This window comes from Corvus moneduloides, chromosome 3, assembly GCF_009650955.1.
Source record: "Corvus moneduloides isolate bCorMon1 chromosome 3, bCorMon1.pri, whole genome shotgun sequence".
In the NCBI taxonomy this organism is placed as follows: domain Eukaryota; kingdom Metazoa; phylum Chordata; class Aves; order Passeriformes; family Corvidae; genus Corvus; species Corvus moneduloides.
In genome coordinates this window covers 73,297,689-73,314,279 of record NC_045478.1, presented here as the reverse complement: position 1 = coordinate 73,314,279, position 16,591 = coordinate 73,297,689, and the positions used below count along the sequence as shown (strand labels likewise).

Here is a 16,591-nt window from a genome sequence, read left to right as displayed (position 1 = left end):
GCTTTAATATGTGCTGATATGTGACAGCCTTCATAAGGGCCCAAAGAAAACTTTCAGTGTAGGTCTATTCTTACTTTAGTTTTTAAAAACAAAAATCAGCTGTGAAAGCAACAGAATTTTAATGCATACATGTCTTATCAAAAAATAACTTTTTTTTTTCTTATACGCAGTGGTATTAAATGTCTAGACTAAGGGTGAACTGCGACTGAAAACATGGACAGCTGAGGTTGGTTTGATGTCTTTCAAAACACAACTATGTGCAAATTATGGGCTTCTCACGGCAATAAATCTTATATGACAAATTACTGGTGCAATACAAGGCAGTAGGAATAAAGTCATAGGTCAGAAAAATAAAATGCTGATTAAAGTAACTATTCTTATCAATGTTAACTTTATTTACAATCCATGTTGTTAAATCCCATAAATAGCATGGAATCAGTAATTGAAACTTACTTCAAAAAGCAAGTTCAGTCTGTTTCTTCAGCACTGGCCTTCAGGGTTTTTCTCATTATAAAGGAAGGAGCAGCTTCCTTTCTCAAATCAATTATATGTTTTTTACCATAAAAGCTTTGTTTACAGAACACATGACCTTCCAGAATTTCCAGTAATAGACCACAGTACTTGAGCATGGGTTTTAGGAAAGGCATAACTTTGTCTTTTCTCATACACGAAAGAGATTTACCTGTGCATGACAGACCATGTGCAAAAATATTATGTCAGTGCACAGTCATGGGTTCATTTAGGACACTCACTGCATTCTAAAAGTCTAACAATGACTGGGCCAAATTAATACTACACCTCATTAAGAACAAGACATCTCTATCTTCTGCCTCTAAAGGAAGATCTTAAATTGTGTATATTTTTGTCCCTGCAAAATGAGAGAATAGGTGGTAAGAAGAACAGGGGGAAAATGTAATTTAGTGAGTAGTACATGCCAGACAACATACTGTCCATTGGCAGATTCCATTATATACTTAGGGTTTCTAAGAGGTATTTCACTACAGCACCTGTCAGAAATACTCTCTCAATGTCTTTGAATTTATAGAACACAAGAGAACCCATAACTTGCATTTTACAAAGATCATATCTCAGAATTCCTGGTTTGGGCTTTTTTGCAGCACAACTAAATAGATCCATAAATGTGCAATCTCTTCAATGCTTTATTTGCAATGGTCACATTATTAATACTGTCAAATTGCAAATGTTATTCAGGTGGTCTTGGATACTTCATGAGCAGAGTTCCATTTGTCTTCCATGCAATGTCACTTCTCATATGAGGCCCAACAAAAAGAAATGCTCTTTTATTGTATCATCAGGTCAAAGGCAAAGCTGGTAACAGAACCCCTGACCCAATTCTTGTCCAGCTTCTGTTTTGCCTAACTCAGTCTAGAAAAATGCAGCTATGGCTTTAATAATCTAATTCTTTAGTCAATCCTTTTCTGCTGAAAAAAGGATTTTACCTTTGCTTTTACTGTTGCATAATAGGATAGACCAGAACCCATTAGTAAAAGTATATTTGTGTGACTTACTAGAATTGCGTCAAAGTACTAAGCATGTATATAGCTGAGCTCATGGGATTAAAAAAATACAACAAGGAGCAGGAATAGAAGGTCCCCAGTCCTGTACTACAGAAACAGTCTCTGAAACTCCCAACAACTTCCTAGATCTCTTCTGCAGCAGTCCTATTAACATGTTGTCTGTTATGCACAATTCACATGGGGTGGAAGAATGCATTGGCAGTAAATTTTCAGGTGGCCAACATATGCATAAGGCAAACCTTAAAAGCCAGACTTGGAACTAATAATTCACAACTGGAAAGTTTGCAGATGCCTGGGACTGTCTTCAAAAGTTTTTAGTATTTAGTAATTTGAAATGTTTCAGCACACCAGAGATCAAGTGTCACATGTTAGAGCTGAAGAATCTGAAGCAGAGTAAAACTGTCAAAAGTCACTGCTACTCTCTAAGGTTTGGTAGAAATAGAACCACTAACCATGACTCCCAGTACAATGGTCTAACTGCACCATTAAAAAGGCTTCTGCAGTGAGAACATTGTAGGGTGGAAGAAGAATGCTTTAAGGAAAAAGAATGCTTTAAGGCATTCAAGAGACAAAATAGGTATTTGTTTCTTGTTCACTGAGTTATGTGTTGCTTCCACTCATTTTCTTTGTTCTCTGTCTTGTACTAGTGTGCCTTTAAAGTCACAGGCTCTTCCCCATCTTTCCTGACAAGCAGAGAGTAAACAGGAAAGTCAAGCTTTTGTCCCTATTAAATACATCTGGTTTAAGAGTCAGTGTTGGGGTTTTGCTGCCTGTTTTCAACTTTATTAACTTACTATTTCAAAGGACATGGTATAGAGCCAGAATGCAGGTCACTGAAAACCAAACCAAACCAAAGTTCCCAAAAGCTCTGGCTACCTGGCTTCAGCTTTTTTATTTTTTACAGTGTTCTCCTGGCAATTTTTTTTCTTACACATTGTTTTTGCTATTCTTTAGCCTTAAAGGCAGATGAAAGCCAAGTGATTATTCACTGTATCTATATGTAGCTGCAGTGTGTATCTACAGAGCAAGGGTGAGTTTGTGGACAGAAGAAACCTTTCATCTGTTCCCAACCACTTGACATTAAAACAAGGCTTTTAATACATATGTACACTTGTTGATAATGCAATATGTAAGTAAAAAAACCCCCAAATGCACAACCCTAATGTCAAAGGTTTAAAGCTAGGGCTTCATCTTGCAGAACTTGTAATCCTATGTGTATAATCTAGTCCATATTGGGATGTGAACTCTAAAACTAAATAATAAAGCAGATAAAGTGCAAATGTTGCAAGAGTGTGCAGATATTCTGGGCTGAGAGAAATGCTTGGCCCAGACACAGTTCACTGAAGCAAGCACAGGGGTTCTCAGCAGGGGACAGGGACCCAAGCAGGCGGGGAGGTGATGTGGAGCGGTCAGAGCATCTGTTGTGCAGTTGGAAGTTGGCTGCAGCCTGTTCCATGATGTGAACTCTGGTATACCTGACGTGCACAAAGAGCTGTACTAGCTGCAGGTGTGATTCATCTCACCTAAACGATGCATTTGAAGGTTAAGCACCTAAGACCAGTAAGATGAATCACTCTCTGGAAGTGTCTATTGACTGGCACATAAGGTGACTTGAATAACTAACTTTTAGATGCCTAAGTTAGGTGAGATGAACTTCATCTTGGCTAGACAAGCCTGTGTAGGACTGTGGTACATGCTCAGGCGGCAGATGCGTATTGATGCCTCTGTGGCACTTGTTTCTTGCAGAGTAGATTAAAAGAAATGGTGATATATACTTGTGCCTGCTGACATCATACTGTCCTTGGTTGTACAGACACAGCTCATAGGGCAGCCTGAATTCTAAACACTAGCATTGTAAAGCCATTATGAGACCAGCAACACCAGGTTTTGCAACAATAACACTGTGAAATTTGTTTGTGATATAAACTGGTTTTTTTTCAAGGAATAACCTTGCATAGTAGTTCATACTTATGCTGCGGCTTCCTGTTAGTCTGACAAACATAAACATACAAACATAAACATACAAACTCACTGCTCTGTTGTCATTTTCCAGAGCCCAACATACAAATCAATATATAATTTATAGGAAATACAGTTTCTAAAACTATCACTTGGTCATTTCAGCTGCTGTTAGTACAGAGAGGAGCAGATGCACTTTATGGCAAGGAGTGCAATACTGCTCGTGGGGTGTTAATATCAAAAGCAAAGTGAAAAATTGAGCCAGTAGAAAAAAAGAGTGAGCTTATGTAAATGTCAACGTTTAAGTGCCCCTTAAACACTTTTTCATGGAAGAAATCTAGTTTTTACAATGCTAAAACTTATTACTTGCCCAGCTCCATACTGGTCAGAGAGTTCAGCCAGTCTGAAGTAGAGCAGCTCCATCCTGATTTGACTTAAACAGCCAGGTTTAATGGGATGTTTATAAGGAAGAAATAGCAAAGGATGGGTAAGCTTACCAAAAGAAAGCATCTTCAGGGACTGATTTTTTTTTTTTTTTCCTTGTTAAAGGGCTGGACTTCATCCAGATCAAAATCAGAGTCAGAAACAAAGTCTTTTATGTCCCAGAGCCTCTTTAGGGACAACTAAGGCCAGATAAGATCCACTGTGTTTTCTCTGGGCTGTTCTGAACCATCATTTTACTTGGGGAGAATTTGCTTCTGCATGAGACTGCCAGGAAGAGTGACTGGCAGCCTGGTACAGGCAGGAAAGGAGATCTGTCACCTTTTGCTGTTTGTCTTCTTCAGTAGCTTTGGGTTATTTTGTATGAGCCAACAAATTACATGGTCAGAATTTTAAAATTTGCATGGAATATCAGAGAATTATTGTAGTTATTGAGATAAAGATTGAAAATTACTGATTTTTCAAATGAGGTGCCAGTCCTGCAATGAACTTGCTGCAGCTCTTCTTTGCACCCATACAGACGTACATATCATTGTCTTTGTATCTGAGAGCTTCCAATGATTGAGACTAATAGGATTATGTGGTAAGAGTTGGGAGAGTCAACTTCTGAATAAACATCAGTTATATCATATTCCATATCCAGTGCTTTCCACACTATCAGTAATGGAGACAGTGAAGGAAATGCTTTTCATTCAGTTAATGCTACTGTAAGCCTACTAATGCAAGGACTTCCTGACTCATCAATTAAATATTGAATTTGCCTTTTAGACTTTGCTTATCTTCTAAAGCAATTCCTATCTTCTCTACTTTTTTTTTTTTCAGTCCACTCAGTCATCACATCTTATTTTAAATTATACTGTACTTTTTTTTTATTTTAAACATTGAAGACAACAGAATCAGCTGGTACTGAAAGCAGGGAATTCTCATTTGGGGTTTCTTTGTGTTTTCATTGTGGTACATAACATGAAGTTTCCACATGGGTTTTTGCAAGAGAACAAAACATAGCTTTCTGTTGTTAACCCTTCTGTCATGGATGCCAATACCTTTTATGAACCTTAAACTACTGCTGGGAAATGAGAATATAACCTGATGTCATACAAGCTTAGATGACAGAGACTGGAAAAATTAATCAACAGGAAGCACAGCATAGCAAGAATTCAGCTGGAGACAGTATATCAAATACACCACAACTCTGACCAGCCACTGAGTACCTTGACACACAAAGGAAATAGTTTCCTTGAGAATTACTGTTGAAAACAGCAAAAATATATGCTCAAGCTATCCTTCCCTTTTCCAGGCATCACTGCTGCTTTTCTCTGCCACACTCTTCCTTCTTCTAATCAAAAGAAATGCTCATTGCAGTAGAGAAGAATTACCCAGAAACTTTTGTGTTCTTCCCCTTGAAATGATAGAATTTCAAGCTGTTGGATTGCTTGTGTTAGGTAGATATCATCAGACACCTCTTCCCCTGAAGAACTAGCTATTTCATGCAGAGATATTTCCATGCATTATTTTTAGTAACTCTGTTTAATACCAATTAGTTGCTTTCCCTATATGTTTCAAAAATGTTGCTCAGCTAATACTCTGAGTTGGTGTGAAGACTATTGCCTTTATCTGTTTTGTTTTCTTTGAAGAAGTGACTTGAATATTCTTGAAACATGTCTGTTTGATATCAGTCCTCTAGATTGCCATAAGGAAATACAAAATATAATTTCTCCTTTTCTTTCAACTACAGAATCTCCACAGAGCTGAGACTCCACACTCAGGAATTCAAGAAAGCCTTGTCCAGTAAAGCTGGCATTAGCCTTGTGTGAAGTAATAGCAAAGTGGATCTGGAGATCAATAGTAAAGAACAATACAAAGAAATTGATTGGTGTGGTCTACAGAAAAGTGAGTTTAACAAATAGTCTGAAATTCATCCTTTGCCTATTATGGTATAGCTCAGTAACATGGCATCAGTATTCCTTAAAGATATTGAAAAGATGAAAAATGTGGATACGAATCACAAATATTATGCTGAGACCTAAAGGAAAGGAGAAGTAGGCAAGGAACAAAGGTCCCTAGTAGGAGAATGTACCAACTAAATTAGTGAAGATATTCCGAGAACTGCTGAAAGGAAGAATAAGCCACACAAAGAGGCTTAAATTTTAACAGTTTGTGCAATTAACCTTTGGAACAAACATGTTGGATTCTCCATCTTTTTGTGTCTGAAGATCAACACTTGACACCTTACCACAAATTATACTTTAGAACAAAGTTTGGGCTCAGTGTAGTAATAAATGGCTGGTATTTATTGGTCTCTAACAGAAAAGAGGTGAAAGTAGAGCTAAAGGTCTCTTCTGTCACAAATTACATGCGATAAAATGAAATAATCTCACGTGCCAGTTTATTTAGTGATCCTGGTTCATGACCTAGGGGCACTCAGTGAGTAGGATTCTGTGATGTGATGGGATGTTGTGACATCCACAGTTCATTGCACTGTTTGCCAGCTTGAGGCGCTAAGCCAGGGTCTTTTTTTTTTTTTTTATTCTGTAATGTTTGGTATACCTGTCATGCAGCTGCATCTCACGTGAACTCATGTGGGAGTTTAAAGAACAAAGCAAGTCTTGGCCGTAAGAAGAGCTCTCCCTCTTATCTTGCTCTCTCCTAATAAAGGATGTCTGGAAAGAAGCATCATGATAAGGAGAGCTGCTCTGCTCTTGAAATGATTGATTTCAAGAATGCTTTGGAGCAATTCCAGAATCTAGTTGAAAAAATGATCATCCAGAAGACCAAGGAGAGTTCAGGCTTGTATACTAAAGATGATGGTAAGATATATTCAACTTGATGGAAAAGTGTAATTTTCACATGGAGAGAACATACCGTAGAGAGAAGACGATAAGAAAGACCTCAAATCAATGTTCTAACTGTAACTGTTTGATCTTTACAGAAAATAGAGAGATTGCACTAGGAGAGTTCTTTTCTCCTCCTATTAGGATTTCTGACCAAGTTACAAGGCCATGGTGATCACTCACAAAATATAATTGGTGGAGTTGCCCCATATAGAAGTCAGCATGATGCAATGTTTCTGTAAAAGCACAAACCCGATGAATTATGTAAATACACTTGCTAGTTGTAAATAATGGGGGTAAAATTTTGCTTTTCTCAATGCAAGTGGCTATTGCTGCTTGAAAGGGTAAACTTTACCCCACGCACCATTCAGGTTCAAAAAAAAATCAGAATTTTGGTAAGGAAGAGAAGAATACAGAAGTGAGGAATTTTTATCTATTCTTTTATCTGTTTCCTGTCATGCATTGCAAATTAGGTAGTTTTGAAAAGAGCAAATATTAAGACTTCTTTTTTCTTTTCAAATGCTTTAGTGAATAAAATGTGAGAAGCTGGAACTTGCACGTTATTGATATTGAATGAGAAATAAAACCAGAAGTAGGGTGGATAAGAAAGGGATCTATAGCTTACTGGTTTTAAACTGTGTGGACATTGTTCTTCCCATACAGATGAGATAGACTATGATAAGTTCTATACAACCACACAAACACTTTTTGGTCCAGCAGTCAAGGATCAGAATATTCAGGCCTTTTTCAGGAAGATCGTCAGCAACCCTGATGAAAAGCCAGAATGGCTTGAGGTAAGGAATTCTAAAGTTTTATTAAATATAAATAATTAGAATTTTAAATGGTGACAATATTTATCTGTTGATTGAATGTTGTTCACGAGTCTGTTGTTCATGAGCTCCATGGCATAATGAGGCACTCTCTTGTTGTTATTTATTCTAGCTGCCTGAAGCCTGGGTGTGTCCTGGTCTTCAGAACTACTTCAGTGATGTGCATTGTCCTCAGGCTTCTTGACAAAATGCAAAATCTCTTAAACTACAGTATGCCATTTGTGCTCTGAGGATAAGCCTGTCTTTAGCTAAACCTTCAGAAATGCTTCCTCTTTTTGCTCCTTTCCTCTCTTTTCTCTTTCCTCTGCTTCCTTGCCTTTCTCTTCCCCTGTTCACAGCATAAATCTGGACCTTATTTTGAATTTGAAGCATTAAAGGTAGGGCAGGATTTTAGTCGAGTTTTGTAACCAGAGAATTCTGCATATATTATTTGGTCCTGTAGATGAATGAGATCCATGTAATCAATTTTTCAGTCTCTAATGGTGGTAAATAGCAAACCTGTGTAAAAAGCATGTAAGAATGAGGTAACTGTGAAATGGTAGATCCGGTTTACCCTCTTTGCATCTGTCTGCACATGTCTTAAGGATTTCCTCTGCCAGAGTTGCAAATGCACTCTGTGTTTAATATCCCTTCCTGGATTTTTAATCTATCCCATTTGTAAGTTATTTCTGAATCTGCCTAAAAAGCTTATCTCCACAGCATCCAGTTCTTCACATTTTGTGAAAAAGTACTTTCTCGGGGATTTTTTAAACATGGTGCTCTTTTTTATTTGCATGTTGCACATTGAAAAATGAGCACTTGCTCTAGAAATGTGTCTTTTATGAAGATGTTTCCCATGGGTAGTGTTTCAAGCAACTGTTCTATAAAAATTACTGGTTCTTAGATTGTTAGAGCCAATCCTTATCAAGGGCACTTGATTATTACTACATGATTTTTTTGTTTGTTTCTTACCCAAAGACAGAATGGTGCAGAAGGGACAGAATTTGCAGCGCACAATGACTTTCCTATGGTAGCATAGGTGGCATTGCATACATGGCAAGTCCTTGCTGGACTTAAAGTCTTATGGCAGGGTATTAGCAAGTGACATGAACTACAAATTTGTCAGCATATTTACATTTTATGTTACTCTGGAACATCATGCTAATATTGGAACCTTGAAGATACCCAACACTTGTTTCTTACATGTTACCAACAATTGCTATCAAGTAATTTCCTAATATCATCCTAAAAACGGTGTGTTCAGCCATTTCTATTTAATGTTCTGTATGGGAACATTTCTGGTTACTACCTTTCTTAACCATTGTTTTTGATTATAGTGTCACATTGTTCACGGATTTTGCTCATGTCAGGCATTAAAGATTTCCTTCAGGAAGGGCTTGGGGCAAATCTGGAAAATAGCTGACAGTCTGAAGGACTGATTGTCCTTCGTTTAGAGTAGCAGAACAGTAGCAAATTATGTTCAGGCTCATTTGTTTATAAGAGAACTAAGGGAAGCTCTGTATGTTTACTGGAGTGCATATCATTTACTCCAAAACCTTACTGAGTTTCCAATGGAGTCAGACTAGTTTACCAAATTGCATAATTACATAAATAATTTGGCTGCATAATTGCACAAGCAAGCACGGCATGGGATGTAATAAAATAGGTGAAAACCCTTTAGTTTCCTTATGAAATCTGTGCATGATTTGCTTGGGATAAAAATCCCCAGAACCTGTTCTATGAGCATTTCTCAAATTTTACCAAGTGTGAGCTCACTGATGACAGCCTTTTAATATGCCTTGTGTATAAACTTTCTTTCTTGAAAAAAGTGGAGTGTGGTATACAATGAATCTTCAGCATCTCACATCATGCATTTCATGTACAGATGGATATCTTCTGAGCCTATACTGAGTGGTGTAGGGAATGAAACAGAAGTATTTACTATTTTTCTATTCAAAAGAATCCTGATCAAAGTGTTAATCTGGGGGTTTTTTTTCCTTTATTGTCTTTTTGCGGGGCAGAAATGTTTAACATAAAGTAACTGGAAATTCATCCATGACAGAAGTCATAATTCAGTTGTAAAATAGACAAAGATCAGACTATTTGAATCAGACTCAATGTTGTATTTATTTCTTTACCTTGGCACAGCCTTATCCAGCACAGTTTGAAATACCGTACAGCACTGAAAAGCTGCAGTGGGTTTTTTGCTTTTTTGTTTTCTTTCTGTTTGGTGAGTAATCTGATGGTCTGTATGTATTACAAGCTATCTGTACATTTTGGAATATAAAGCCAAGCTCCGTTCAAGTAAAAAAAAAAAAAAGAAAATTTGGTTTATTGGTAGTCTAGGTAGAGAGGGAGCAACAAAAACTTAACGTTAAGAAAACTACTGGAATTCTTCAGGCTTAGTTTACATGGAAACAGAATTGATCATTTGCCAAATTTACATCAGCCATAAGTTCAGCATCAGATTTTGATCTCTGTAATTGTGGAAGCATCCTATCCATAATGATTGGATCAAAACACATCCTTCCAAGATTATTTGAATGGGTTCCAACAAAATAAAATGTGATTGGTTTGTGTCCTACATATTATGTGGTGGTGGCATTTTAAAATTTTGTTTCTCTGACAAACACTGCAGTTCCAAAATGCTTCAGGTAGTTCTGGAAAGTTACTACTGTCAGGAATGAAGGCAGTGTTCTGACTGGCTAACTTTGCCAGAGATGTACAAGTATAGGTATATACAGCTCTAAATTCTTTTCATCTGTTTTTAACCTCTTGACAATCAAAGATGTCCGCGTGTAGTTACTGATGAGGGTCATAGACACTTTTTTTCTTCCACTCATATCTGTAGCTCTTCTTTTGTTTTATTATTTCTAAGTTGAGTCTATTTAACCTTTGGCCAGACTAAATTCCACTTGCTTTTCTCATACTCCTTAGTCTTTTCATTCCTTTTAAATGAAGGTTTTCTTTTTCTGAAAAAAACAAAAACAAGCACTCAAAGAAAACCCCAACAGCAATACACACACATACAAAACACCCACAAAACAAAACCAAACCAAAAAACAACTGCAAATCTCCTCTTTTACATGCTTTAAAACTCTGTTGAAATTATTATTGGCCTTTTAAGACTGGAAAGTATTTTAAGTAGTCCAGCTGAGACTAGCTGTTGTTTGAGAGAGATAATGAAAGAGACAAAAAGGCCTTCCTTACTTGATACATCCATTCTTATAATGTTCATTACTCTACTAGTTCTATTAGACAAATCCTATTTATTAACTGCAGCTTGGACATACCTTTCATGACCTCCTGTGAACAATGGAAGTAGCCTTGATTTTCTTTCAGCTGACTTTTTATCACTTAATTTTTCAAATGTATCATTAATAAGACTTACTATCTGTAATATCCTCAACAGCCATCATGCTTTCTGCTGTCTGTGCTCCAGTTTTCTAATGATTTTTTTCTAGATGTCCTGTATTTCAACCTCATTCTTCTGAGTTCGCCTGCTCCTTTTAGTACTGCTGAGAATGCCCTCGATCTCAAAAGTCAAGAAAGAGGGATACACCTCACTTTGTTCCTTTGATATGTCTGTTTTATCATTTCTCTCTCTCTCTCTCTCACCTTAGCCCCCTTCCCAGAACTCTATCCCTGACGCTTTGTTCCTCTTTTCCTAGTATAACAGATCTAATTTTTTTCAAATTTATCTCTCCATATCTGGCCTCTCTTTAGCTTGACAAAATCTTCCGAGTTTATTTCCACAACCTAGAAAATTATGGCCTTGTATGACTGTTCCTTTTTCTTTAACTTACTGATATTTCTCTTTTTCAAGTCCTTCATGTTCAAGGATTTCCTAGGTATCCAGCAGTCTCCACAACAGTACACCATGTACAAAGGATAGTTTTTTATTTTAAAAAAAATTAAGGTTATTTTAAATCATCTCTAATTAAATTAGGATCAGCCCTTTGTCATTTGCTGGCTTCACAGTTTAAAAGGCTTATCCTGGACAGCCCAACAGCTATCATTTATTAGTGACTTGGGAGGTTTACCTCTGAATCGCCTTCTCAAAGGTAGTTAGCTCTTAGAAAGCTGTATTTTTTTGGAGATAAACATCTGAAGTATGTGTAACTTGCATTTTATTTCACCATCAATATCTTGTAGACATTATGGGCTGGGGCTTGTTGGGACCTCCTGTGTCCATGTTGGAGTCAGCAGAAGCCATTTCCGCAGCTGTAAGGGATTTCTAGGATGCTGTTTCTTTGGGCAGTGTCCTGCCTTCTGGGCAGGAGCGAAAGTGGCACTGTCTCATGTCTGCAGGAAGTGCGACAGGACACACCTACATGTGCACTGAGAACTTTCCTCTCTGCTGGTTTTAGGGCAGCTGCTGCCCAGCCACTGCACCTGGCATCCTGTCAGGACTCTGGAGGGACCTGATGCTGGATAAGCCTATCCTTAAACAAAAAGTCCTCTTACCAAAACCTTAGTCCCCAGAAAGCTGACCGGCCTGTTCTCTGCTGGGAAATGGGTACATACAATTAAGAAGGCAAAATGTCACTCCTTTCAATAAGGGAAAGCGAAAAGATCCACGGAAGTACAAGACAATTAGCCTCTCTGTATGGATACAGGATGGAAAGATAAGGTGATAGGACAAGAAATTAGAAATAGGAATGTAAGGGACTGTGGTAGATAATGTATTCACTGAGGATGTATAATAGCTAATAATTGTGTATATGGAAAGGAGGGAGCTGTGAAGTGAAAGTTGAAGAGTAATGTGTGAGAATATTTTTTTGAAAGATGTACATCTGAGTGTCTCAAAGAATGAAAATGGGAGCTCTATTGTATAACATGGAAAATATTGAACTCGAATAAAATACAACATTTTGTCTCCCATCCAAAGGGGCATTGCTTTTAGAACTCATGAAAGGAAGTATACATAATGTCCATATTATGAGAAAGAAGTTAAAAAAATTTGTACATCTGAGTGGGACTAATTTCCTAAAGAAATTACTAAACTGCTTTTGGGTACAGAGCTTGAGATTTGTAGAGCATTTCAGCTGAAAATTTCACACCCTGGAGCAGAAATAAGCTACTTACCTGACTGTCCTGTGCAAGGATCTTCCTCATGTTCAGTACAGGTAGAACATTGCCATACATAGGGAGATGGCCAAAAAAGAATTTTTAAAAATAGTCATTATATTACCTTTTTTTTCCAGCAAATGGGAATCTATATATCTTTATGGAAAAGCTATTCTGTGTAGGCTAAACCACTATGCTACATTGAATGTCTCAGTTTATAAATACGGAGTCATCTGTTTTGTCTTCCTTTTGGTAGTTTTTTTTCCTAGTTGAGGTAGGTAGAACTGGAAAATGAAAATTGAATATGGTTATTTACAAACAATCATTACAAAGCAAAGCTGTACTAACAACTTTAAAAAAATAGATGGGCTGTATTCCTAGAAGCCCGGTGTAAGCTGACTTCTTTGCAAACATTGAAGAAAGGTTGTGCCTGAATATCAGATCTCAGCAGTCTAAAGTCATACTGACAACTAATGGTTAAAGGAAATAATACTGAGGTACTTACTCAAAGAATATTAAATTATTAAAGTGTGAGATAACTATTTGACTTTATACATATATCTTCCAGAAGTAGTTTTGCAATAAATTACTTGCTTAGTTCTATTTTGTTTTGTTTAGATTTTTGGCTGTTTCCTAGGAGAAGATGATGGCACGTCTTTCCCCTCGAAAGAAAGCATGGTTTTGCTTGTATCTGAAAAACAGCAGATTACTCATTCAGGTGACATACTTCATCTTATATCAAAAATTTTTTTTTCTAATGCAGTCTTCTAGTGCTGCTCACTTTCTTGAGAGTACAGTGATAAGATCACATCTGTCTTTGCTTGTTCATGCTTCTTCTTCTGTGTTCCAAAATACATGGGTTTTTACTAAACGTGGAACTCCCCTGCTGCATTTCCCAGTTCTCCATATTCCTAAATTATTTTGAAATGATGAATTTTTCTCAACCAGACTATTTATTTATGTAGTTACTCGTCTTTCGGCATTTTTTGAAAAAATGGAGGAAGAACTGGCACATCCAGAACACATTAATGATATTTAGAAATGCAGCATAATTAATTAAACCAAGTATGGGATAATATATGATGTATTTCATCACTGCCTTGCATTTGGTACCAAAATGCATTTCAGGAAGAGAAAATATTCTTACTCTTATAGTTCTATTTGTTTATGTTTTTCTTACTATTACAGTTCTATTTGTTGTTTTCTATGTCTGTAAGATTAATATTTTGTCATTGACAGTTGTCAAGAGAAAAGATGTCGTTAAGGGTATAGTGAAGGTGCCCCTTCTGCATTTCACAGTAACAGCCTCTCAGAGAGGAGTGCTAACTGTTTTTAGCAAACAGGTAATTCTAAATCAAATTCTTTTATTATTGCATTAGGCAGTACCTAAGGGAACTGAGTGGACTGTGACCTAGCATTCAAATTTTCTCGTAAAAAAACCTAGATAAAGGTTTCTCGTAAAAAAACTTTCTTATCAAAGTTAACTTTTTCTATATTTTTAAGTATATTAGGAAATATACATTGTTCTTGTCAATTATAAACCTACTAGACAGTCCACAAAAGTTGATAGAAGGTAGAGATGGCTAGTAATAGACATTGTTCATAGAAATTAATTTAATAGAAAATGATCTGCATTTCTGTTTAGAAAAGGTTTCCCTTAATACAAAATATGCTATTAGAATTAACTTTTAGGTATAGAGTGGAAATCAGAGAATTAACTGTTTTCTACAGCTACAGAAAATATCCAGAATGGACAGAGACAGTTGTTTGCAATTAAGTTTTATTCAATACAGCAACATCTAGAAGCTTGAAAGTCGTGAGTTTTACAACAATCTGCATGACACTGGCTCACAGTTAGTTCCCTCATCAGTAAACTGTAAGGAGATCTGTACCATTTTAAGTACAAATTCAGGCTTAAGATGCTGTTAAACTAAAATTTGCAAATTAATCTCCCAGATACTACTGTTTAGAGGTATGCACTTGTAGATGCTATGAGGTACATCACACATCTGTGCTCACTGGTGCTTTATATTTGTACAATTTTAATGCAACCAGTTTCTTTAAAGTTATTTCAGACAGTGTAGTAAAGCTTTAAAGCAGCACTAATGCTTTCTAGGGGTTTTAGCTAATTAGTGCATAATGGTTATGACAGGAGCGTTTAAACCAAGAAAGGACTCCTGCAGATGATTAAATAACAAAGCAGTGGTGCAGTTTTGTTAAATGCTGAAATAATTTATTTGAAAGCCTGTCCTCCAGAACATTATCCCTCTTATGTACCTATGAAAAATAATTTCCCGAAGTATAAGATTAAAAATAGCTCTCTTCCCTGCCCACTACCTCCCCATGCTATTTTCAAGTTGAATTGCCACCTCCTCATAGGCTGGAGTGATGTTATCTGACATCACTGACTGCAGTGTAAATGATTTTACACCCAGCTGCTTAACACAGTGAATCAGGAACCTCAAATCCCACTTATAAAACTGTTCTGAAATTGACTAAGGCATTACGACAGCCTCAAGATGTGCCAGGATAGGATTAGATTGGCTATTAGGAATAATTTCTTTACCCAAAGGGTTGTCAAGCATTGGAACTGCCGAGGAAAGTGGCTGAGATACCTATCCTGGAGGTATTCAAAAGATGTGTAGAAGTGGCTACTGGGGACATGGTCTAGGGGTAGACTTGGCAGTGTTAGTTTTACAGTTGGACTTGATCATCTTAAAGATCTCTTCAAGCCTTAATTGTTCTATGATTCCATGATTCTGTTTGAGGGCTTAGCACTGCTTTCTGCAACAAACATGGGCCTAATATGCCTCAACACCTGCATACAGCTCTACACCATCAGCTATTTCCATCTTACTCCAGAATATGAGACTTACCTTTCTCAGGTTCTCAGACATGGATACTGCCTTGACCAGCACGTAAGACCTGTAGGAGTAGGCAGCCTTAAGGACATACTCTAGTTACTACAGATAAAGCCAAGGCTGGTAACAGGGCATGGATATCCATCCTTTGATTAGCAGTACTCTTAAACTCTGCTCAAAGACTCTCCATGAGGACACTTGGCATCTCACTTTTATGGGAAGAAAAGCTTTGATCCTAACTTCTTGGTTTATGAAATGTCGAATTGCTGGGATGGGTATGAGGTGCCATTGAATAATTACTGATCAGGGGCAGGGGCAAGAGGAGGTGGAAAACCATTTGTGGGTGTTTCAGAAGGGAAAAGTTTGAAACTGCTTTTGAAAACTTAGTAGTTTTGTTAAAGTACATAGAAGGGTAACCCTGTCTCTGTTGGATGATGGTGACACTTTAAACTCTTCAGGTTTTGAGCCACATGTTACGCTGCCCACCAACAGTTACCTTTGGTGAAAGATGCTGTAGCAATGTGGGTATTCCTTTTTGCAGCCTGAAGTGCTGCCTCTGCCAGGGATTTTGCTGGCACTAGTTGATATGACATCTGGGCCAGCATTAGCTTGGGTTTCTGTATGACTCATCCTATCTCTCACAGGAGCTGATGCTGTTCTAGCTGTCAATAACCATTAAAAGTACAATTCCATCAGAAGGCCAGCTGATCTATACTCCATTGTAAAAATGAGTATTTTTTACTTATTTTGCTCACTCCAACATCTCAATGTAAAAACCCCAAACTGAACAAGAAACTATGAAACAGCTGTGAGAGAAATAGAAGTTTTAAGTTTTTCGCTATATAAAAGGGAACAGGCAGCCGGCAGGTTAAGGATCTTTTTCAGATCTTAACCACCTACTCTTTCAGTTGGCAATTATTGTTCTGATCTGCCTGTGAAGAGGAGAGATGACTTTGTTTAGACTTCTAATTTAAGAACTTACTTGTTATTTTGACCGTATCATTTTTGATTTTTCAGATGAAGGTTCTGGCAACCATCAATGTTGAAGTAAGTTCTTTTTTTTCTCCGTCCTGTTAAATAAT

The 16,591-nt window shown here is 37.2% G+C and overlaps 1 protein-coding gene across 17 annotated transcripts in view; it reads left to right on the top strand.

Moving 5' to 3' along the window:
- The window catches only part of WDR64 (WD repeat domain 64), a 70,701-nt gene that overhangs the window by 1,334 nt on the left and 52,776 nt on the right, over nucleotides 1–16,591 (top strand). For 8 of the 17 annotated variants that reach the window (XR_004238791.1, XM_032102180.1, XM_032102183.1 and 5 more), the window contains exons 2-8: nucleotides 171–226; nucleotides 5,674–5,828; nucleotides 6,594–6,745; nucleotides 7,433–7,563; nucleotides 13,267–13,366; nucleotides 13,888–13,991; nucleotides 16,527–16,556. Coding sequence is in view for 16 of the 17 variants with exons in the window: in XM_032102180.1 (XP_031958071.1) it covers nucleotides 6,595–6,745; nucleotides 7,433–7,563; nucleotides 13,267–13,366; nucleotides 13,888–13,991; nucleotides 16,527–16,556 (516 nt within the window). In the remaining variant the exon portion in view is untranslated. Of the gene's footprint in view, nucleotides 1–170; nucleotides 227–5,673; nucleotides 5,829–6,593; nucleotides 6,746–7,432; nucleotides 7,564–12,857; nucleotides 12,923–12,955; nucleotides 13,146–13,266; nucleotides 13,367–13,887; nucleotides 13,992–16,526; nucleotides 16,557–16,591 lie in introns of those variants that run through there. The other 9 variants (XM_032102178.1, XM_032102177.1, XM_032102191.1 and 6 more) reach the window with 7 other exon arrangements.